The sequence below is a fragment of the Carassius carassius genome, chromosome 31 (assembly GCF_963082965.1).
Source record: "Carassius carassius chromosome 31, fCarCar2.1, whole genome shotgun sequence".
NCBI classification, from domain to species: domain Eukaryota; kingdom Metazoa; phylum Chordata; class Actinopteri; order Cypriniformes; family Cyprinidae; genus Carassius; species Carassius carassius.
This window is the reverse complement of record NC_081785.1, coordinates 28,433,103-28,457,349: the sequence shown is the minus strand read 5'-3', so window position 1 is coordinate 28,457,349 and position 24,247 is coordinate 28,433,103. Positions and strand designations below refer to the sequence as shown.

The 24,247-nt window shown below is 37.9% G+C and overlaps 1 protein-coding gene across 3 annotated transcripts; it reads left to right on the top strand.

The window, feature by feature from the left end:
- Positions 1 to 548: 548 nt before the first annotated feature.
- On the top strand, positions 549 to 23,916 carry LOC132111837 (phospholipase DDHD1-like). Of its 3 annotated transcripts, XM_059519461.1 has the most exons (14): positions 549 to 1,788; positions 3,380 to 3,556; positions 9,990 to 10,085; positions 13,868 to 13,996; positions 15,574 to 15,721; positions 19,090 to 19,199; positions 19,464 to 19,570; positions 20,441 to 20,703; positions 20,801 to 20,876; positions 21,735 to 21,884; positions 21,982 to 22,046; positions 22,558 to 22,730; positions 22,834 to 23,007; positions 23,523 to 23,916. In XM_059519461.1, exons 1-14 carry the CDS (start codon positions 1,095 to 1,097, stop codon positions 23,699 to 23,701), a joined length of 2,541 nt encoding a protein of 846 aa, XP_059375444.1. In that variant the 5' UTR covers positions 549 to 1,094; the 3' UTR covers positions 23,702 to 23,916. The 3 variants fall into 3 exon arrangements, with proteins under 3 accessions (XP_059375444.1, XP_059375445.1, XP_059375446.1); XM_059519462.1 differs by lacking the exon at positions 9,990 to 10,085; XM_059519463.1 differs by lacking the exons at positions 9,990 to 10,085; positions 13,868 to 13,996.
- The last annotated feature ends 331 nt before the right edge of the window (positions 23,917 to 24,247 follow it).

Genomic DNA, 24,247 nt, shown 5'->3' with positions numbered 1-24,247 from the left:
AACATCTGGTAAAGCTATATGTTTTCCCCTTCAAAGATCTTGTTCATGTTCATCACCTGGAGCCACTGTTATGTGACTGTATAAAGCACCAGTATACTCATGGATCAAATAATACATTGTTAATACAATTCACAAATTGAGATTTTAATAAAAGGGAAAAAGTAGCCTATGGCTCCTATGTTTTTTATAGAAATTACAGGGATATTTAAGGATCCTGCATGGAAAACCTACAGTTTAAGGTCCAGCCAAAAAAAAAACATGTTGGAGAAACTTATTTAATTAGTCACTAACATATTGTAAGCTCTGTCTAAATACAATTACACCAAATAATTTATAGTTATTAATATGTCATTATGTGGGATACTATCTATCTATAGAGTGTGTGAGTATATATATATATATAAACTACAGTTCTTTGTATCTTTGTATCTGTTCTTTGTTTGGCCTCATGAGCGTTCACAGATACGTGCGCGCTCCAAACCGCTTACCTGGTTGCGTAACAAGTGCGCGCTACGCTCACACGTGACCGCTTTTACGCACTACGTCTCCTGTGATGTAAGGTCGTACATCCCGCACTTGTCAGTGTGCCAGCGGGTCAGTGCGTTTCCCAGCCGCTGTCAGACTGACCGGAATAGCGCACAGACTTATGTTTCTATTTGTGATACGGACTCGTTTATGGATAAACAGCGCGGAAGTGCGTGATTCGGTGAAAGGACGCGCTCCGGTTCATTTTCAAGGTACGGCAGACGGCAGGTTGGCTCCTGTAGTGAAGCAATCACTGCCTCCCGTGAAACCGGTTCCTCGTCCTTGCCTAGCTCAATAACAGCTGAATAACATGACACAAAGTCGTTTAATGTGCATTTAAGAGTGGTAAGTTGCGTTCACGGTAGTTTTGTTGTGTTCTGACGTCATAACTCCAGGCTGGTCCCTCAACAGCTGAAGAACATGACACAGTGTAATATAGTTGCTAAATTATAGTGGCAGGTTGCGGCTCAGGTCCCTTTTGTGTTGACATGACGTCATGGCCCTTGGTGAATGACCTCCCAGAGGTCAGTTCCGGTCGGGACAGCTGCTGGCTCCAGGAGGAATGAGATATGAGCAGTCTTACGAAGAAGACACGGTTTATTAACAGTCCTGGCAATAAGCTGTCTTTTGGCAATAGAGACTGGAACGATGCCTTCATCAGCTTCTACGACGAGTCCATTAGGAGAGGGATGTACGCAGTGCGGTCAGACACGGACAGACACCCTTCACCACGTGACAGAATGACACTGAGACTCGGGAACCATGAGGATCCTGCCTCGGACGTCCTCCCTAGGGGTCGTCTGGACCCACGCAGACCTCCAGTCACCAGCTACCTCCATGCCAGCAATACAGCTTACTGCACAGACCCTGCCTCAGACAGCCACGGGACGGAGCGTCTGCTCGGCATTCGGAGAGCGACCTGGTCCAGCGCGTCCAAACACCGCCTCCAGGTGATCGCCGAGCTGGGGCCCGAGGAGGTCAGGTGGTTTTACAAAGAGGACAAGAAGACATGGAAGCCCTTCCTGGGACACGACTCTCTCAGGATAGAAATCATGTATCGCAGATTCTGCGAGTTAAACCCGGAAAGGGCTTTGAGGCGTGGTGGAGAGGAGACTCCTGAAGACGATGGGCCTGATGGAGGTCAGTCGTCACTGAATACCAGCAGAGAGAGATATGAGAGCGCTGTAGAAGCAGTGTGTGTCAGAGGAGGACTCTATGAAGTGGATGTGATGAATAAAGAGTGCTATCCAGTGTACTGGAATCGTAAGTATTGCTCACATTCATTTATGTAGTGCTTTATACAATACAGATTGTTGCAAAGCAGCTTGCAAATTCAATTTCAGCTGTAAAGCAGAAGAAACAGCACAATTAAGTTTATTTTTTGTTCTCATCTGATAGTAGCAGTGCATTTAAATCAATAATAGCACGGATTACTAATTGTCTTTTAAACTCAGGTTTTGACTTTTAGACTTGACAAATGACTGAATAAAGCAGCCCACAGGCTTTTATTTCTTTCCTGAATTAGAGTCATCTGACAGGATGTGTTCTGTAGTCTTTTGTCTTAAGTCATTTAGCAGGCCTTGGCTTTATTGACACACGATCCGTTTTAGTATGTTAAATTGTGCAAACATCCCAAAATTGGTTAACAAAACTGTGTTTTGTCTGATACTGCACCAAATGAGTCTTCTATAAGCCCGGGAGGATGAAAGAAGAAGCTATGAAACAGCAGAAAGCAGGAGACGAAGTGGTGATAAATATGAGCGGGGTTTATCGAATAATCTTAGTAACGTGTGTTTCACCCCTTACTTCTCCTGGAGTTCATCTGACCAGCAAATATCCAACAACTGCTTCACAACATCGCCCTGTTGCACTGGAACGGAGACATTCTCTTATGAGACTGATATCTCTCCAAACCAAACAATCCAAAGATTGATCAACCATAAAAAGCACTACAAGAACTAGAAAAATAAATAAAATCATAAGAAATATATATTTTTAAAAAATGGTTAAAGGCATAATAAATGATTATTTAATTAAATATAATATTTAAATGATTGTAAATGATGAAATAATAATAATGAAATAATAAAAACCGCACCGCTGTATGGTTGCTGTTGAGAATCTTTAGATCCTACCAAGCTTGTACGTAAGATGTCACATAAATATAATTAATTATACCTGTATTTGCTCTCACATATGAAATAAATTTAGATTTGAACAACTCTATTTTATAACGAACTAAAAAAAACCAATAATGTACATTTTTCTATTTTAAAATATCATGTTATGACGTAACATTGAAATAACAGAGTTGACTTTGTGCACAATATTAACTGAATGAAATAATCTTTTACAAGAGATATTCGGTGCATAATCCTAAAGGCTACATGTTTCGTTTTTTTGCATAATAATTATCTGTATTAGCATCTCTGGTGCATTGATATAACTTTGATGATTTTAGCAGAATACTTCAATGTGTAAGGCTTTTAAATGCAGGTAGTCTAACTAATTTGGTGTTGGATTTACTTTTAAACAATTTCACGCAAAAATTACTAAAATATTTGGTAAATAATCACAAAAAACAGCATGTAACAAATTTAATTAAACATTAATTTTAGAAGTAGAAAGAGAGTTTTCTTGCAAAACGTACTTCAGTAATCTTTGTGTTATTTACAGCTTCAAAACTTTTTTTTCAAAATTTTTACAGTGTTACAGTGGGTACAATTTACCCAAGTTTAATACATATGTTTCTTACTAGTTTTTTTCATTGCTGAATGATTTAGGCCTTTCCTACTTTTATTCTGTGTTCTGTACTGTTAGGTTAGCACTTTGTTTTGTGTTCCCAACCTTGTAGAACAGGATCGTATCCCTGTCATGAGAGGCCAGTGGTTCATTGATGGCACATGGACGCCTGTAGAGGAGGATGAGAGTGACCTCATAGAGGAAGAACACCTGGCGTGTTTCAGAGGACAACAGATACAGGACGCTTTTGAGACTGACACGCTGAGCAAGACTGTGGACAGAAAAGATGGTGAGAGACTAGCACATCATTTGGTTGTTCTACATTGTAGGTTCATTGTAAAGAGAGAGCATTCCTCCTGTATGTGAGACTGTAGGTAAGTTTAGATTGGGAAGCAAATGAAAAATCCATCAGAAAAGGTGTTGTTCCTGACAAGGCCACACCTGCCCTCTTTGCTGAGACCAGTTGAATTGGCTTTGTGTATGTCAGTGTGCACTTCTTGCATGCGTGACTGATCTAAAACATGATCGCATTTGCCTAAAATCATTTCTATCCATAAACACACACACACAAACCCCTTTTCCATTTGCACAGTCTGGAATCACAGGAAATTTGCTCCATCTGAAATATTGTTGGAAAATGTGCTCCACGCTGGCCCTTTAAAACAAGGTGGGCTCAAATCATGAAGAGCAAATAAGGGGAGTGAGTTCTTTTAAACAATAAAATTTCAAAACAACAATAACTTAATCTGGCAAGACTGACACAATTTAACGCTAGAAAGCATAACACCATAAGTGCCCATGTCACATTGCACAGTGGCAGTTCTAAAATTGTTCATGTAAAATAAAATGTTATTTACAAAAATAAGCTAATTGATGAATTTATATTAATTATGCATTCAAAAAAAATCTGTCCATTGTTTCAAAAGCCGCTTGTGATGGCATAAAATGCTGACTCGGTTTATTTGAATGTTTTATAATGGTGTCTATGACATCATAATATATAAAGATATTATGCATAACATTCTGGGTAGAGTATTGACAAGATGGCAGTGCACAGAAAACACTTTTTTTTTTTTTTTAATTAACATTTTTATAGTTTTACTTGAAATTTGAATAAGAGCAGTGATGGAAACTAAATACAGAGTTAGGTTAAATATGCAACCCAGAAGTGATTGTTCATAATGGCAATTCAGTGCAACTGTTGAAAATACCAATTTGGGTCTTATATATATATATATATATATATATATATATATATGTAATTTTATTTTAGTTTTTTTTTATATAGGATAATTGAGTAAAATAGGGAGAATTTGCACAAACCGTATAGACTGCTGGAGACAGAAGGCCATGTCATGCGAGCGGAAGAGAGGATTTTGATACTGTGGATGTCCTCAGATTACGCTTTTACAAAAAGCTAAAATTTGTTAATGTGCCAATGTGACTCATCTCACTTTGAGATGTTTAAACAGGTTCTATAGCTAGGTAAATTTTTCCTTGCTGTTAAACTACACTGCATTTTTACTGTGTTGTAGGGAGCTTTGAGTCCTCTTAAGGTACTGAATGTAGGTCAGACAAAATTACATCCAGTGTGTATTTAAACACTGAGTTATATGAATGCTGAATGAATATCTCCCACTTGGGTTCTAAGTTTTAATCACAAGTAAAGGTCCATTAGATCTAGGGCTGCACGATTATGACAAAAATCATAATTGTCGATTATTCCCTTGCTATTATAACTAGGGATGCACCGAAATGAAAATTCTTGGCCGAAACCGAAAAAGAGAAAACCAAGGCCGAAAACCGAAACCGAAACACCGAAAGAAATTATGCCAATTATTGGTACCATTGCATTTATTGCTATGACCGTGTACTAACTGTACTAAAATTAAGACATTGCAATTGCATAAATTAATATTAAAGTTTCAAAGATAATTACAATTACATAAATTATAAAAAAAAAAAAACATAAAAATACATAATTACAATTTATGCAAATATTTATTAAGCACATTGCAACAATGCACAGTATTAAAATAAAATTCAAACTAAAAATGTATCCCACTCATGTGAATATTAAATAATAATGTACAGGCCTACTGGCCTGCAGAAAGGTTTTAAAATGAACTCTTCTCTCATAAAAATAAAGTGCATTTTGGTGAAGTGCATTTTAAATTTTTCTCTGTAGGACTAGAAAGTGCATTACTTCTCCAGCAAGACTGTTATCACTTCTGGGGATGGGGACTTCAGACAGATAACCATCTAGCTGATGAGCAGTTGAGCTTGTCATCTGCCTGACATTTGAGAAATATTTGAGAGAGTGTATTTCAATAGGACCAGGGCATAAATAAACATTTTTATCAAATTAAAGCAGACATCTAGCAGAAAATCTAGCAGAAAAATGGCTACAATCTGATATTATGTATATGTGTGTGTGTGTGTGTGTGTGTGTGTATATATATATATATATACTGTATATATATATATATATATATATATATAAATATATATACTGTATATATATATATATATATATATATATACTGTATATATATATATATATATACTGTATATATATATATATATATATATATATATATATATATATACAGTATATATATATAATGTCACATATATATAGTAGCCTAAGAACAAAATAGCCAACGTATTATTATTATTTGAGGCACTTTCTTGCAGAATTCCACTGAACACATCAGACACCGAGGGTGCATGTCCCTCATCTGGTGCAGAGACGAGTCTTTTTTTCTGCGCTCTGATCTCAGTCTCCTGCGCTTGGCGCTTCTCTGTCTCCACGCGGGTTCTCCGCATCCAGCACGGCCTGGATTATTTCTCGTGCGCGCTACCTTATTTCCGCATCCAAGTAATGGTCTTTATAATGCGGATCAAGCACATTCGCGATGAAGTGCAGAGGATCCGAAAAGATCTCAGTGAGACGTGTGCTAACAGACTCTACTTTTCTTTGTTTTCACTTCGTGGTCCGTCTTAATCTCTTTGTTAGAAGACGCTTTAGTGCTGCGAATAAAGGAATAAGAAGAGAGAGAATGTTCTCACTGGTGTGAAGTGAATGTCGCGGGGAGCTCTTGGTCTGCGCTATGCAGGTGCACGTGCAGGTCGCGGTTTCTGTTTGCGTCATCACAACATTTCGGCCGTGTTGTTTCGGTGATAAAAGTCTATCGGCCGAAAACCAAAAATGCCATTTTCGGCCGAAAATTTTCGGTGGCCAAATTTTCGGTGCATCCCTAATTATAACAGCATATCACATTTTTATATGAAAATAAGCTGAAAACACTAACTGAAAAACCTGCTTTTCTATTGTATATTCTATAAAAAGCCTCAAATGTCAACATCGGATTGGTTTCTTCTTTAAATGATAAAAAAAGTAAAAAATATGAGTAGAATTATAATGTTATACTGAAACTAAAATAAAAATAATGGGGAAAACTTTTAAGATAACGCCAGATGAAAAAAACGCATCACAAGCATGCAGAATAACATAAGTGGACTTTAAATTATTAATTGCCACTTTGAACAATTACATAATTGTGGCATCCATTATTGTAATCGCGATTAAAAAAAAGCTTAATTGTGCAGCCCTAATTAGATCAAACATATCACTTTCTTGTGCAGAAAATCTTGTCTAATCTACTCCAGTCAGTCAGTCAGTCCAAATCATGTCATCTGCACCTCCTCAGTTTTGTTCCTATCAGGATAGCAGATTCTATTGAATAAGCTATTCTGTTGAATAATTGACAACTGAGTCCCACAGGGCTCTGTACTGGGACCTAAGTTTGTCTTAGTCTTAAGTCATCGGCTGTAGCTTCTTTTATTTTAACATTTTAAAAGCAGTTTCATGCTGAGCATCACACTTTTCATTACACATGAGACAGATTTTAGTGTGGCTCAGTGTTTAAAAGTGTTTACAGTCTTAAAGTCAGATATGCCAGTTGCTTACTTATAATTGACTTTGCATGTTAAACTGAGACATGAGTTTTTTTCAAAGAATTATGCAAGACATTTATTATTATATGCTACAAATTGTGTGTTTTGGGCATTCTAGTGTAAAAATCTATTTTACAAATGCAAATTTTTCCCCAATTAATTTAATAAATGGGATAAAAACGTTTTAAAGGTCTGCCGAAAACGGGGAACGAGTGCTTTGGTTTATTTGAAAATTTAGAGAAAAGGTAAATTTCCTGGGCTGGGGCTGTGTAATATCAGCAATGTTTCTGCTGTTTTCTTATGGAAGTATTTGAGATATTCTCCTTGCCATTTATTGCAATATTTAGCAGTTCTCTGCAGTTAACATGTTAAATCATATATATGCATAATGTAGAGCTTAGATTAAATGCGGCACGCATATATATATATATATATATATATAATATATATATATATAACTGCGCAGCTCCCCCGTAGCCTAAATGATCTAGCACAGCAGCACCTGCAGTAAAAAAATTATAATTACAGTGAACGTGTCGGGACGGGCCGGGCTCGGACACAACGTGCTCGGGTAGGGTCAGCTTGATTTGTTGGGCCCGATCTAAGCTCTAGCATAATGAACTAACAGGTTTTAGCAATGCACTGTACATACATAATTATAATATGTTTAAATTTCATGTAATAAAGCAATATTGTTGTGCTTGTAAACATGGTCCGTGTATGATCAAAGCATCAAAACTGCAGCTCCCTTAAAGGCATAGTTCACCCAAAAATGAAAATTATGTCATTAATAACTCACCCTCATGTCGTTCCAAACCCGTGAGACCTCCGTTTATCTTCTGAACACAGTTTAAGATATTTTAGATTTAGTCCGAGAGCGCTCAGTCCCTCCATTGATGATGTTTTTCTTACCTTTCTGGACATGGACAGTAGACCGTACACACAGCTTCAAAGTAGTCCATGTGACATCAGAGGGTCAGTTAGAATTTTTTGAAGCATCGAAAATACATTTTGGTCCAAAAATAGCAAAAACTATGACTTTATTCAGCATTGTCTTCTCTTTCGTGTCTGTTGTGAGAGAAAGTTCAAAAACAAAGCAGTTTGTGATATCCAGTTCGCGAACGAATCACTTGATGTAACCGGATCTTTTTGAAGCAGTTCACCAAATCGAACTGAATCGTTTTAAACGGTTCACGTCTCCAATACGCATTAATCCACAAATGACTTAAGCTGTTAACTTGTTTAATGTGGCTGACACTCCCTCTGAGTTCAAACAAACCAATATCCCGGAGTAATTCATTTACTCAAACAGTACACTGAGAGAACTGAAGATGAACCCCCGAGCCGAGCCAGAAAACGACTCGTTCACGAGTCAAGAACTGGTCGCATCGGTTTTCGGATCACCAGTAGTTCTTTCTGACAGTTCAATTCAATAAACCGGTTCAAGAAAACGGTTCACTGGTTCTTTTGCGCTAGACGTAAATGACGTCATTGGCGATGATTGCCCTTGATTCAAGCCTTCGGTTTACCCGCGCTCATAACACTAGCACAGAATCAGTTCAGAATCAATCACCAAAAGAATCAGTTTGGTTCAGGCTCTCTGTGTGTCAGTCTGCTTCACGCTGAATCACACATGCGCAGTATCATCAGCTCCTCGGTTCTCGAATCAGACATGTCCGACAGAAACGGTTCTTGACTCGAGAACGAGTCAATGTTTTGTTTGTTATCTGGCTCGGCTCTGTGTTCATCTTCAGTTCTCTCTTCACAGCAGTTCAGTCAGTGTACTGTTTGAGTAAATGAATTACTCCGGGATATTGGTTTGTTTGAACTCTGAGGGAGTGTCAGCCACATTAAACAAGTTAACAGCTTAAGTCATTTGGGGATTAATGCGTATTAGAGATGCGAACCGTTTAAAACGATTCAGTTCGATTTGGTGAACCAACCGGATATGACAAACTGCTTTGTTTTGAACTGTCTTACAACAGACACGGAAGAGAAGACAATGCTGAATAAAGTCGTAGTTTTTGCTATTTTTGGACCAAGTGTATTTTCGATGCTTCAACAAATTCTAACTGTCCCTCTGATGTCACATGGACTACTTTGATGATGTTTTTCTTACCTTTCTGGACATGGTAGACCCTACACACAGCTTCAATGGAGGGACTGAGAGCTCTCGGACTAAATCTAAAATATCTTAAACTGTGTTCAGAAGATGAACTGAGATCTTACGGGTTTGGAACGACATGAGGGTGAGTTATTAATGACATAATTTTGCAAATTGGGCGAACTAACCCTTTAAACACTTAATTTATAAAAGACCAATTATGTTATTTGGATTTAATCTATGAGTTTATTGTGATTTTACGTGACTGAGTAATTTTGTGTTTTCACTGTCTTTGTTATTGCAACATTATTGGTTAACGCATCTGAACTAAGAAATGTGTCCTAGTTCATATCACATGCTTTCACTTTGACATCCTTAAAAAAGACTATTATAGCCATGTGAGAAGCTTGATTTTCACAAGTGACTAACACAGCAGGTCTATTAGATGTTATTGCCTTTCCTGCTTAAGTGTACTGCTGAGATAACGCATTTTGATGCCATTACTTGTATTTTGAGTTGCATGTTATAGAGTACAATGCAGTCTCATAATGCTGTGGGTTTTTATTGAAACTAAAGCTTCATGTTACAGTGATATAGTGGTATAGATAAGTGACATTGCCAATAACGTGACCGCTTACTCTTTTTTGGTTTTTGTTAGTTCTTTCCCATTTCCCCCCATTCTACCTCGCCTTTCTATTCAAATGGAGTGGATATCAGACGAGTGCTAAAAGTCACAAGCGAAAGCGATGCCAAGGTACTACAACCCTCCATTTTTGCTCCTTGTAGATGCTGATTCTGTTTTTCCGCCTTAGCTCATTAGAGCCCTCACATCAGCAGACCTGTTCTTTGTATTATCGCTGGCTGTGCACTGAAATTTGGTGTAGGATTGACTGATTGAAACAAATTTCACTCAGAAATTTAATGTAAATTGAAACAGAAACAGCAGGTGACACCTTCGTGATATGTCTTGCTGGAAGTACGCAGGAGACGCGGGATACTCTAGAACAGTCTTTATTGAGCAAACGCAGGGGGAAATCCAACATGGGAACTAGCACAAACACGTGTAACCAAATAGTAGACCGGACGAAGAACTAAGGAATGGACAGGAACTAATCTACAGGATAATTAAACACAAAGACAGGAAAATGACCAAATATGGAAAACCAGGAACTAAAACAGGGGTAAATGAAGTCCAAAACAAGTCCAAGTTCAAAACACACAAAACTTAAAAAATAATTATTTTATGTCATTTCTGACTGATAAAAGCCAAGGCCAATAGTTCACAAACGTAGTCATCTTTAAATCTAAATATGATTTAAACTTTATTTCATTCATTATTTTTACTAGACACCACTATTAATTACTAAGATGATTCGTAGACTGTTGCTAGTGTAACAGGATACGGCCTTAAATATAATGCAATATGGCATATTCTAGTATCTGCTGTATATTCTGTTTCTCCTATTAATCTATATACATGTTCATATTTTAGATTTGCATAATTATGTATGTGTAGTTGCATATGTACAGAAATATATTTTGTGTTAGGTTCATTTCCTACATTCAATAATGTACTACTCCTGCGTAATTTGATGATAAACATTACAGATGTCCAGCAACAGTTCATTTACAGACATTTATTACATTGAGCAAAAGAGCCACGGTAGCTTCCTTTGTGCCTACCACTTACATTTCCATGGTATTGTGCACATTTCTCTGGTGATGACTATTTTGTTCTCTTGACAAATGCTGCTTTATCCATAAATAGTTTTTGAGAGATTCTGTTAAATTCACAGCCATGGCTAGAGAAAGGCATATCTTTCAAAATACATGCTGAAAACCAAGTGTCTGTTGCCGCTCAAAACTCCTGCCAGGCTGTTTTCTAACACAAGTCCTGTTAACCTCGGTTGGCCTCGTAATCCCTCCAGATTTAGTTGGTCCTGCTCTAATACTCCACTACTCCATGTAGGTCCGTGTATGTAGGTCAATAGAGTAGTGCTACAATTTTCCATTGGGTTTTCTCTGAGAAACAGTGAGTTTTCGAACTCAAATACTAGTGTTGTACTAGTGTTATGCAATGCCCAGTGAGTAAACCAATTATTGGGTCAATGTTTGGCCATTTTTAGCTTTTCATCATACACTTTGCTTGTTGCCCATTGGCTTTTCCCCATTGTTTTCCTTTATAAAACAGCCTTGTTCAGTGCATTCATTTAGATGGTGCTAGGATGGTCCTCTATTAATATTTGGATGTACAGTTCAAAATTGATCTTATGTCGCCTTGTTATTGTAGATTGTGAAATACAATCTTGAAAATCCTATTCAGAGCTCAGATTGAAAGATGTCCTCTGTAGATAAATGTGTGTTTATCAGGAAACTCGACTCAGATTTTATCACCCCGCTGTCCTCTGAATGTCCTCACTTACACAGATAAGGTTGACTGAGAGACGGTCACTTGACACTAGACTGTAGAAATCACTGCAGTTAAAGAGAAGAGAACCTGTCAATCATCAGTCTGTTCTTATCCAGATCCATCAATGCACTGGACGTCCTGCAGTCCATTTGTTTGCTTTTCTATGCTGATCAGCCTTAGACGCCTGTGAAAAAGAGCAGCTCTGAGTACAGACAAGCTTTATTTTGAATTATTCACCCATCTTAGTAAACACCGCTTAAAACCGGATGAATTTACAAATGTGCAAAAATCCCAGTAAATCACAAAGTTTACCGTTTTAATCTTACAGTTCAAGTCTATGGAGAAAAGCATTGCAGTGTTAAAATACACACATTTTTGGAAGTGTAGCTATTCTAAAAGGTCTTTCAAGGGTTTTTAACTCAACCAAAATTGTTGAAAGAAATACATGAATGGAGAAGAAAACCAACATATTAAATGACATGAGGGTCACACTTTAGTTTAGGAACCAATTCTCATTATTAATTAACTATCAACTATGACTTATTTGTTGCATATTAATAGTTAGTACGGTAGTTATTATTAAAATTTGGTATGGGGTAGAGATTAAGGGATCTAAAATATGATCATTAACAATATGTGGTTAATAATTACTAATAAACAGCCAATATGCTAGTAATATGCATGCTGATAAGCAGCTAGTGAATAGTGAGATGAAGTGTTACTGACACAAGAAAAGATGGATTAATCGCGAGAGATCGCAGAGATAAATTAATTGCGAGAGATCGCAATTTTTATCTGAGATTTAGGGCCAAATTACGGGGAGTGAAATGACTTTAGGAAGATGGCAACATCATTATTTTTTTTCGTTGTACACAGAGATTGGTAGGTGTATTTGTAAAATCTATAGACTATAGAAATCCTTGTTGCATTATATGCCACTTTTGCATTATTTTCATGCCTGTAACTCAAAAAATATTAAAGACATCTTAATATACAGAGATGTGGGGATCTCATTGTGGCTCCATGAGTACATTTTTCAGTTGTAAACATATTCAAATGTGGGTCACTTTGCCTACAGCTTATTTTTTTTCATTTTACAGATGAATGTTTGAGGACAATTGCAAAAATATGATTTTTCCAGAGTTTGCATATGTATCTTCTGTAGGCAAAGTGACCTTCATTTGGTTTTCGACCATTGAAAATGGGTAAAATTCCACAATGAGTTACAGGAACATAACGCAAAGCTGCAGGGAAAGTGACCCATATTTGGTTCTTGACCACTGAAAACCATTCACACATGAAGCCACAGTGAGATCCCCATTATTAGAGCTGAATCACATAGTGCCTTAAAAATAAAATAACAAAATAACAAAACAAAGGGTTGTTAAGAACCATAGTATCAATGGCATTTAAGATATATGTAATACATCTTAAATTACAGGTAAGAAAACATTAGCAAAAAATGCCACCATTGGAATATAATGCAACGATGATTGCTAAAGTCAACAGATTTTACTAATTGACCTATCAGTCTCTGCCTAAGAATAAAATAATGCTGGAATTTTTTATGTTGTTAAAGTTATTTATTTCCCCCCTCTGTAATTTGACTGCAAGTAATGTAATTGTAATTTATACCAAATAATTAATATAAGCATTTGAACAAAAACACAAGTGTACATTTATACCATCCAGAATGTCTTTTCACATAGACTTTTAATTTTTAATGATTATTATAATATTTATTTTAATCAATAGCGATATGTTTACTATACATATATACTGGGAGTAGAAACTGATATGCTGTGCATGTGCGGGACACAGGGCTGCTCTTAACATCAGGTGAATATTTGCTGATTTGATCCTCTAGCCTGATTCATTTCTCTGTTCATATCTCTCTGTAAGAGAGAATGACAGATGGCTTTTCAGTGTGCTCTCTTTATGGGACTCTTTATTCACTGATTAAAAACCAGACACGTCTGTGCACTGAAAAGACACTTTCTGCTTCCTGTAGTTTCATGGCGTCCTATAGTAATGTGAACAGTGATGTGTGTTAATTCATAGCCATGTCTGTGAATGAGATGAGTGTCTTATGCTTTCCTAAATATTGTCCACATATCACCGTCCAGCCATTCACAGTCTGCAGTTGAGCCGCAGTCATGTGGACTGGTACAGCGTGGACGAGGTGTATCTGTACAGTGATGCCACCACGTCTAAGATCGCACGCACCGTCACGCAGAAGCTGGGCTTCTCGAAAGGTGAGTGGACACAGCCATCGTCTCGCTGATCAATCCCAGCTGGATTTCTGGAGAATTGTTTTTTTTAACTATTCAAACATTCCGGACTTGCACAGACTTGTGTACAGTATATATATATATATATATATATAAAATAATAAAATAGCAAAGGCATTTCTGATAATATGCCAGCACTATTATTGATACTATTATTGTTTTTTATTAATATTTTAAATCAGATTTTTTTTTTATAATTTAATTTATATTTTAGTTTGTAAATATGTCTATAGGCTTTATTAGTTATTGTTCATTATTTTTTTAAAGGATTAGTTCACTTCCAGAATAAAAATGCAGTTTCAGTGCAACTTCAATGGACTCAATCCCAGCCGAGGAAAAAGAGCCTTGGCTAGAGAAACTAAATGTATATACTTTTTAACCACAAATGCTTGTCTTGCACTAGCTGGGCTTTACACATTATGTAGTCACGTTGGGAAGTTCACATGTAACATAGGCAGTGTTTACAAAGCGAACATACAAAGAAAGTCAAACGCCCTTTACAAAAGGTAAAAGAATGATGTCTGACGATTTAGAAGTTGGAGACCATTTATTTATTTATTTATTAGAAAACGACTTCTCGTCTCGCTAGATAAGACCATTATTATTCCTGGGCTGGGATCGAGTAGAGCTCTTTGAAGCTACATTGAAACTGCATTTTTAGTCGGTTGAGCACAACTGAAGTCCACTATATGGAGAAAAATACTGGAATGTTTTCCTCAAAAACCTTAATTTCTTTCCAACTGAAGACAGAAAGAACAGAACGTCTTGAATGACACGGGGATGAGTAAATTATGAGAATATTTTATTCTGGAAGTGAACTAATCCATATATTTTTATTTGAGTTATTTTATATATATATATATATATATAAGTGGTAACACTTTAGGGATCAATTCTCACTATCAAAGAGTTACTTATTAACATGCATATTACTAGTATATAGTCTGTTTATTAGTACTTCTAAAGCACATATTAATACCTTATTCTGCATGATCATATTTTAGATCCATTAATCTCTACCTCATACCTAAACTGAACTACCTTACAAATTAATAATAAGCAGCCAATTTTGAGTTTGAATAGTCATAGTGAACAGTTAGTTCACAGTGAGAATTTGTCCCTAATTTAACTGTGAACAAAAAAGTTATATATTTACATGTTTTTATTTATTTATTTTATTCCAAATGACACAAGTAACAATGTTTATGGTTTTAGCTAACTAGAACAACCCTGTTAATACTTTACAATAAGGTCCTTTTAGTTAGAATTAGATATGCATTAACTAACAACATTTGATTTGAATGTTTAAATGAATTAATTTTAATCAAGTGTTTTAAAACGGTTAACAGAATGAAACTGCAAATGTAATCAGGTTAGGATGTTTTTGTGTCTGTAATATTTTTTATGTTGTTGCAGTCTCTTCATAAAAAGCAGTAGAGGTACAAGAGCCCACGTTATATTCTGAATGTAGTCACAGATGTGGAGGTCGCAGCAGTGTTGTGTGAGTGTTAATGAAACCTCTCTCATTATGTTGTGCTCAGCCTCCAGCAGTGGCACCAGACTGCACCGCGGCTTCGTGGAAGAGGCCTCGCTGGACGATAAACCTCCTCAGACCACACACATTGTGTTTGTGGTCCATGGCATTGGACAGAAGATGGATAAGGATCGTATCATCAAAAACACTGGCATGTGAGTCCTCAGGAGTGCTGTTAGTGCTGATGCTTTTTAATTGTACAAGTAAAGGATGGGACAATGTTTGCATGTGCCAAATACAGAATCCCATGGACCAAACATTTAACATACAAGTAAGAAACACAGGCGAAGTAAAGAAAGTGGCAATATTTACACGTGCCAAATGTGTTAGTGCTAATGCTCATGCAAATAAAGAATGTATTTAGATGAATCACTCGTGTAAACATGTTCAGAGCTCCTGGTTTTTCCATTCATGTTCAGGATGCTCTCAAACTGATTTTAATTTTCATCTACTGTAGAAGATCTGATAGGGTGCAAATAGTGTTGAAAAATAATGTTTTTATTCAGAACATCGCATTCTGATGTTTATATCAGAATCAGAAAGAGCTTTATTCCCAAGGAATTCGTCTTGGTGTCAGGAGCTTCCAGTACAAAAAATACAAACACAGTGCAGAAATGCATATAGTTAAGGTAATAAAACACTAATAATGAAGCGAATAGACGATAAGTGAAAAATAGCAATATAGTAATAAAATATAGAGAAAAGGAAAATATCAGTAGACAGAAATGTGAATGTGCATACGTGTCATTTACAGATCTATTTACAGATGTACAGTCCTGAGGTGTGTTATGTGTTGTACAGGTGGGGTAAGGCCTGGGGGAAAAACTGTTCTTGTATCTGGACGTTTTGGTGCACAGTGCACTGTATCACTGGCGATAGGTCAACAGATCAAAGGAGTGTGCTGGGTGTGAGTTCTCCATAGTGATTTTACCAGTCCTTTTCCTCACTCTGGAGGTGTAAAGATCTTGAAAAGTGGGCAGGGGGCACCAATAGTCCTCTCAGCAGTCCTGACAGTCCATTGTAGTCTTTTGATGTCTGATTTGGAAGCTGAACCAAACAGTTAGAGATGAACACAGGACAGACTCCATGATGGCAGAGTAGAACTGTTTCAGCAGCTCCAGTGTCAGGTTGAACTTCCTCAGCTGGTGAAAGAAGTACAGCCTCTGCTGGGCCTTTTACACAATAGAGTCTATTGGCGCTTTTCCACTGCGTGGTACGGCTCGGCTCGGTTTTTGTTTCGACTGCAGTTCAGTACCGCTTTAGAGTAGGTGGGATTATTCATATGTCATTATAGTTGCACCCCCTGTACTCCTGACTCGACTTCTGAAAAACGTTTTCATTCCGCGTCGCCCCATCAAGCTATCGCTGGATCTGTTCCTCTGCTATCAATGAGAGGAATGTCTTTACTTCCTCAACAAACAATGAAACAGCCATTTTTTGGTTGTTAACAAAAGATGCGCTCGTTCAAAGCAGTTGCGTTCGATCCTTCGCTGGCTGTGCTGATTTAAATCCAGTGGATTTGTTGGGTTTGTGTCGTAAGTTCATTGACGCAGGTAGTGACGATTCTCTCGGGCCAATCCCTGATCAACAGTTACAGTTTACACATCATGTTTTGGCAATGGCACAGTTCACTTGGAACCTCGACCAAGGTGAAAAAAGTACCAGGCACTGTACCTGGTGGAAACACCCCCTCCCCCCAAAACTGAACCATACTGAGCAGTGGAAAAGTCTCAAATGTGAGTACCCAACTTCAGGTCCTGAGAGATAGTGGTGCCCAGGAACCTGAATGACTCCACTGCAGCCACAGTGCTGTTCATGATGGTGAGTGCAGTGCGTTTGTTCATTGACAATGAGAAGAGCAGTGGGGAGAGAACACATCCCTGGGGGGCGCCAGTGCTGCTGGTGATAGTCCCGGATGTGAGTTTGCCCAGCCTCCGAGCTGCTGCCTGTCTGACAGGAAGTTGGTGATCCACTGACAGATTGGGGTGGGGACGGAGAGCTTGGACAGTTTGGCTGAGAGAAGGTGATGGTATTTAAGGCTGAACTGAAGTCCACAAATAGGATCCTTGAGTAATTCCCAGGTCTGTCAAGGTGTTACAGGATGTAATGCAATCCCATGTTGACTGCATCATCCACAGACCTGTTTGCTGTGTACACAAACTGAAGAGGATCCAGCAAGGGTCCAGTGATGTCTTTCAAATGACTTGACGACAGGTCTGTAGTCATTAAGTTCAGTGATTTTTGGGGGGGGGGGTGGTGGATGATGGTGGAGCGTTTGACGCAGCAGGGAACTTCACACAGCTCCAGTGATCTGTTGAAGATCTGTGTGAAGATGGAGAGCAGTTGGTCAGCACAGACCTTTAGATGCCAGGTGAAACACCATCTGGGCCTGAAGCTTTCTTAGTCTTCTGCAAAGGAAATGCATTGGCCGGGAAACTGCTTGGAAGGCAGCTATGCTCACCACTATACCACCAACACAGGCGGTTATTTATAGCTACTAATAAGACTTATTTAAAATGTGAATAAAATATTAGATTTCAATCAAATATGAAAGTGCACACATCCAGCCGGCCAAAAGCTCAATGTAAGTCCTCAACCACAAAAGAAAAAAGTGAAACAGGAAAATCAAAGGTGGCACAAAACAGCTCCAAAAGTAAAAAATATTTAATTATGTTCTCACCACAGGTGACGCTCAAGCCTAAAAGCTCTTCATCAGACAATGTTAGGCTAGAAGCCTCACCTGTGGTGAGAACATGATTCAATATTTTTTACTTTTGGAGCTGTTTTGTGCCACCTTTGATTTTCCTGTTTCACATTTTTCATAAAAATCTAAAGCATATAACATTTACATTACATCTTACATTTTGTGACAGAAAATATAACCACAAGTAATTATTAAAATTTTCCAAAAAGCTAAAATCATTATTTCTTTGTTTGTTTTTATTAATTTTTTAAACAACCTCTACTTTCTGTATGAACAATATTTTTTAAAGGATAAATATTTATATTATTTTTTCCTTAAGTAAAAAAAAAAAAAAAAAAAATATATATATATATATATATATATATATATATATATATTCAGTTTTCATTTCTGTTTTATTAATTCTAAATTTTATTAATCGTAAAAAACAACATCTAAATAGCAGAAACTGAACAAAATGCACAGAAATTTTAAATGTGTAAAATCATTTAACAAGAAAAAAATGACTGCTTTTATCATTTTTCTTAGTTGTCATTTTAATATTTCTGCCTAGCTTTAATTAATTATTATTTCAGTTTAATGATTTATATGATTTATTAATTTCACTTCATATCCAAGGCAATTTTTAATTTGTGTTTGTTTTTTAAGTTTAACTCTTTCATCTAACATTTCTATCCTATTTTACTTGAGCAGTAATTCTAATGAAATTCTAAAATGGTTTGATTACATTTTTTCTAGTGAACAGTAACATCAGTTTTTAAATAATACTGAAAGTGTGCACATTCTGAAGGCTATTGTGATTTTCCGTGGTGTGTTCAGGCTGAGGGAAGCTGTGAGGAAGATGGAGGAGAAGCACTTCGCTGATCAAACAGAGGAACACGTGGAGTTCCTGCCGGTCGAGTGGCGCTCCAAACTTGCTTTAGACGGCGGTAAGACAGACGCCACACCACGTGTCTGAACAGCTGCTCTTATCACACACTCTGTGCCTTTTGTTCACAAGCACACAGATGCTGTTTTAGCAGGGAGCAGAGACACGGCAGGAGAATATAATACAGACCATGAACTCATTTATCATCTTTCATCCCTCCATCAGCTGTGCAAACTAAACCACACACATGCATTAACATTTATGATGAACTGACGATTGAAGAACTGGTTAATCAGACTCTGTATGCTGTCTTCTCCACATGCAGACACAGTGGAGTCAATCACACCAGATAAAGTGAGAGGCCTGAGAGACTTACTCAACAGCAGCGCCATGGACATCATGTACTACACCAGCCCTCTCTACAGAGACGAGGTGAAGAATATTCAGTATTTACTCACCCTCACGTCGTTCCAGTCTTGTATGCAAATTCTGAATTATGCTCATGCTGTTCTCTTCCACACAATGAAGGCATGTAGATTAGTAACAAGGGGTTGTCAAGCACTAATAAGTTGCTCACACAAAGTTATGAAACTTTAAAGGTGCATTTATGGTATTTTTTTGGAGCTTGACAGCCTCTGGTTACTATATACTTTTATTGTACGGAGAAGAGCAGCATCAGCATGTTGCAAACCGACTCCTTTTGTGTCTCACTGAAGAACGAAAGTCACACGAGGTTGGAACAACATGTTTGTCATTTTTAATGACAATGTTTATTTTGGAGGGAATTAAACTAACGTTCTAATGTTTGGGGTTTGTCAGACTTTTTATATGTTTTTTAAAAGATCTTTTATGCTCGCCAAGGCTGTATTTATTTAATAAAAAATTAAGTATAATCAATAATATAGTAAAATATTATTGCAGTTTAAAATAACTGTTTTCTGTGTGAATCTCTGTTAAAGTGTAATGTATTTCTGTGATGCACAGCTGTATTCATTCCTCCAGTCTTCAGTGTCACATGATCTTCAGAAATCATGAAAGTATACTGATTTATTATCAGTGCAGATACGTTTTATTTTTCAGGATACTTTGATTAATAGAATGCACAAAAGAACAACATTTATTTGAAGTAGAAATCTTTTGTAAATGCCTTTACTGTCACTTTTAATCAATTTAATGCTCAAAGCAAGCATTGATTAAATCTTCCTGACTCCAAACTTTTAAACAGTACTATATATTTTCCTATAAAGCTGACGCATGAAGTATTTTGTTTAAATATACTCTATTGTTCATCCATCCATCCAGATCACTAAAGGTTTGACGCAGGAGCTCAACCGTCTCTATTCTCTCTTCTGCTCACGAAACCCTGAGTTTGAGAGCAGAGGCGGCAAAGTGTCCATCATCTCCCACTCGCTGGGCTGCGTGATCACCTTCGATATCATGACCGGCTGGGATCCTGTGCACTTCTGTCTGCAAGAACATCAGGATCATCTGGAGGGAGAAGATCTACACTGGACCACTCATGAAGAGCGCCACCTGCTGGAGGACGTGCAATTAACCAGACGAAGGTAAGCACCTGCATAGAAATGTCTGAGCATTGAACAAGCACCACTCATTCTTCAGAAAAAAAACATCAATCATGTAATTAATCTGTGTCTGTGACAGGTTGCAAGATCTGCAAGATCAACTTCAGGGCCTGAAGGCATCTAAACCCGCACCCTTCCCTACATTAAAGTTTAAGGTGATGTAGTAACATTTAAGGAATAGTTCACCCAAAAAAGCTGAAGATGCACCCACCCTCAGATCATCCAAGATGAAGCTGACTCTGTTTCTTCATCAGGTTTGTAGAAATGCAGCACTGCATCAGTGTCTCATCAACGGATGCTCTGCAGTGAATGGGTGCCGTCAGAATGAGAGTCCAAACAGCTGATAAAAACATCACAATAATCCACAGCACTGCAGTCCATCAGTTCACATCTGGAGAAGACAAAAGATGAATGTTTTTAATTATAAACCATTGCTTCAGGCTAAAATACGAGCTCTTAATCCATAATAATGCTTCCTCCAATGAAAAATCATCTGGTCGGAATCAGGAGTGAAATCTGCACAGATCAAGCACCGTTTACAAGCCAGTTCAGAACTAATATGTGTGTGGATTTTGATGTGAGAGACAACAGGAGATGCACTTTTTCACTGAAGGAAGTGTTATTATGGATTATGAACTCGTATTTTAGCCTGAAGTGACGGTTTGAATTTAAAATCATCTTAATGCTGGATGTGTTTCAGTTTTTGTCTTCTCCAGATGTTCACTGGTGGACTGCAGTGCTGTGGATTATTGTGATGTTTTTATCAGACTTTCATTCTGACGGCACCCATTCACTGCAGAGCATCCATTGATGAGACACTGATGCAGTGCTGCATTTCTCCAGATCTGATAAAGAAACAAACTTATCTACATCTCATATGACCTGAGTGTGAGGAGATTTTCAACAAATTTTCATTTTTGGCTCAACTATTTTTTTCAATGTTGTGGTCAACCCTCTCATGCAAACAACACATCCGTATCTCCATTTAATAAAGCTCACTAATTGAATTGCAGGTGGAGAACTTCTTCTGCATGGGGTCTCCTCTGGCTGTGTTTCTGGCTTTGAGAGGCATCCGTCCCGGAGACACCGGTGACCAGGACCACATCATGCCCAAATCCATCTGCCGGCGCCTCTTCAACATCTTCCACCCAACAGATCCTGTGGTGAGACCACGTCACTGCGTCTCAGTCTGTCAGCTTCTAGTGCGTGTGCTTCGTTAGCATTTCTGGTAATATATATATATATTTCATTGTCCGACAGGCTTATCGACTGGAGCCACTTGTTTTAAAGCACTACAGCAATATCGCACCTGTGCAGATACACTGGTGAGTCTTGATCACAAACATTAATTTGCATTTATTTAGATCAGAATGACCTTCATTTTTCAGTATCTTAATTATTTTTGTCGTTATTTGTAGTAGTGTTTAAAGCAGAGCTTCTCAACCTTTTTGACTCGAAGGCCCCCTGTTGTTCAATATTTGAGCCCCCAATTATAAAAGCTAAGATATTTTCAGTATTTCTGACGTGTGTTTTGTAAGTCGAACCATAAGTAATTCTCAGATTCCAGAAGTTTCAAGAACTGTATGTGCGTCAGTATACAAAGTCACTGAGGTAGAAACAAATTGACGTGTTTATACTATTTAGATTTTATAATGTAGGTTAAATCTTTTCCGAAACTTCTGATAATGCATCATGGTTTCCACAAAAACATGAAGCAGCCAAGACTGTTACAACACTGATAATAAGAAGCACCAATAATAAAAGAGTTGAGAATCACTGCTTTAGAGGCTACAGCGGCCAGGGTTTGAATGAGTGTTTCAATGCGTTGTTTTGAAGGTGTAACACCATCAGCCCCACCCCGTACGATGAGGTCAGACCCACGTATCTGAACACGAGTAAGAGCGCAGCGTCCGACACGGAGAACGGCTCCAGTCCCAGCAGCTCACCTGTACTGAGCAGGACACACTACGGAGAGTCCTTCACCAGCCTGGGCAAGGCCAGCATACTGGGTACATCCTGGGACTTTCAGAACTCAAATCACTTCTCCAGGCCATAAAGAGCTTTGAATAGTCCGACTGCTGTCTGTTAATCTGTAGCCTTGTGTTTGTGCAGGCGCTGCTAGTATCGGCAAGGGCATCGGCGGGATGTTATTCTCTCACTTCTCTCGATCACCCAGCCTGCCGTCAGCCGTGGATTCTGGGATTGGTGACAGTGAGGACGGCCAAAGCACTTTTACATTTTCAGCCATATCTCCATCCTCTTCGTCCTCTTTATTCGATGCAGCGGGTTTGTAAAACCAGCACTTGTGTTCTCTCAATGCAGTGAAATGAACTAGTTTTATTCATTAAGGCTGCGCTGCATTAATCCAAACTGACAGTATGGACATTTATAATCTTACAAAAACATTGAAAAAATAAAACGCATCACGGTTTCCACAGAAATATCGGACAGCACAAGTGTTTTCATCATTCAGAATAATCAGAAATGTTTCGGTAAATCATCATATTATTCTGATTTCTGAAGACTGGAGGAATGATGCTAAAAAATACAGCTGTGCATCACAGAAATACATTAGAGTTTAACAGAGATTCACACAGAAAACAGCTGCTTTACTATTAAATGAATATCTCACAGTATTACTGTTTTTACTGTGATTTTGATTAAACAAACGCAGCCTTTGTGAGCAGAAGAGACCCCTAAACCTTTAAACAGTACTATATTTACCTGTTCCAAACCTGTTTGACTTTCTTTCTTTCTGTCTGTCTGTTGAGCTCATAATGATTGGTTGTTGTGTGTCACAGTTGAGATGGAGCATCGCATTGACTACGAGCTTCGGGAGGGTTTGGTGGAGAGCCGCTATTGGTCAGCTGTGACCTCACACACGGCCTACTGGACGTCCCATGACGTCGCCCTGTTTCTCCTGACCTTCATATACAAGCCACAGAGCACAGACCAGACAGAAAACCCCAGTCCCGTGTAGCACAGACAGCACTTTCCACAATAAAGACTGTTGTCCTCCTGTCCGCTCTGGGTCTCTTCGAAGAACACTCGGTGCCTCTGAGTTTCCTAAGCCTTCCCAAGCAGACAGAGACTATGCAAGCCCTGCAGCTCCCAACCTCATTATTGAGAAAAACTCATATTTTTTATATAGTAAGTCCAAAGAATGCACCTGATCCATAAGAGGAGTATGCAGCAGACATGCACAGTTTTGGACCATGCAGAGCTAAGGGTCAAATAGAGTTCATTATTTAGTCAGCAGCACATAATCATGGAAGCTTGTTTCCACCATGGAATAAAACAGGAGGTAATTCTGGCTTTTTATCTCAGTTTACTGTATACAGTATATCACTAATGCAAGTTATACATTTTTACAATTCCAATTTTTTTTTGCAAAAAAAATCTTTGAGTTGTGAGATGTACATCATAATTGCAATAAAGTCACAATTATCTTATTTATTTATATTCTGTGGTTAAAACAAGCTTTCATGCACAATAAATCCCTAATAATGTCTGGCACTTATTTAAA

Bases quoted from the DNA above. Each gene is read 5' to 3' on its own strand.
- LOC132111837 (XM_059519461.1), top strand. From the start codon at position 1,095: ATGAGCAGTCTTACGAAGAAGACACGGTTTATTAACAGTCCTGGCAAT. The intron at 3,557-9,989 runs GTGAGAGACTAG...GGTTTTTGTTAG, and splicing joins GACTGTGGACAGAAAAGATG to TTCTTTCCCATTTCCCCCCA. The intron at 20,704-20,800 runs GTAAGCACCTGC...TGTCTGTGACAG, and splicing joins GTGCAATTAACCAGACGAAG to GTTGCAAGATCTGCAAGATC.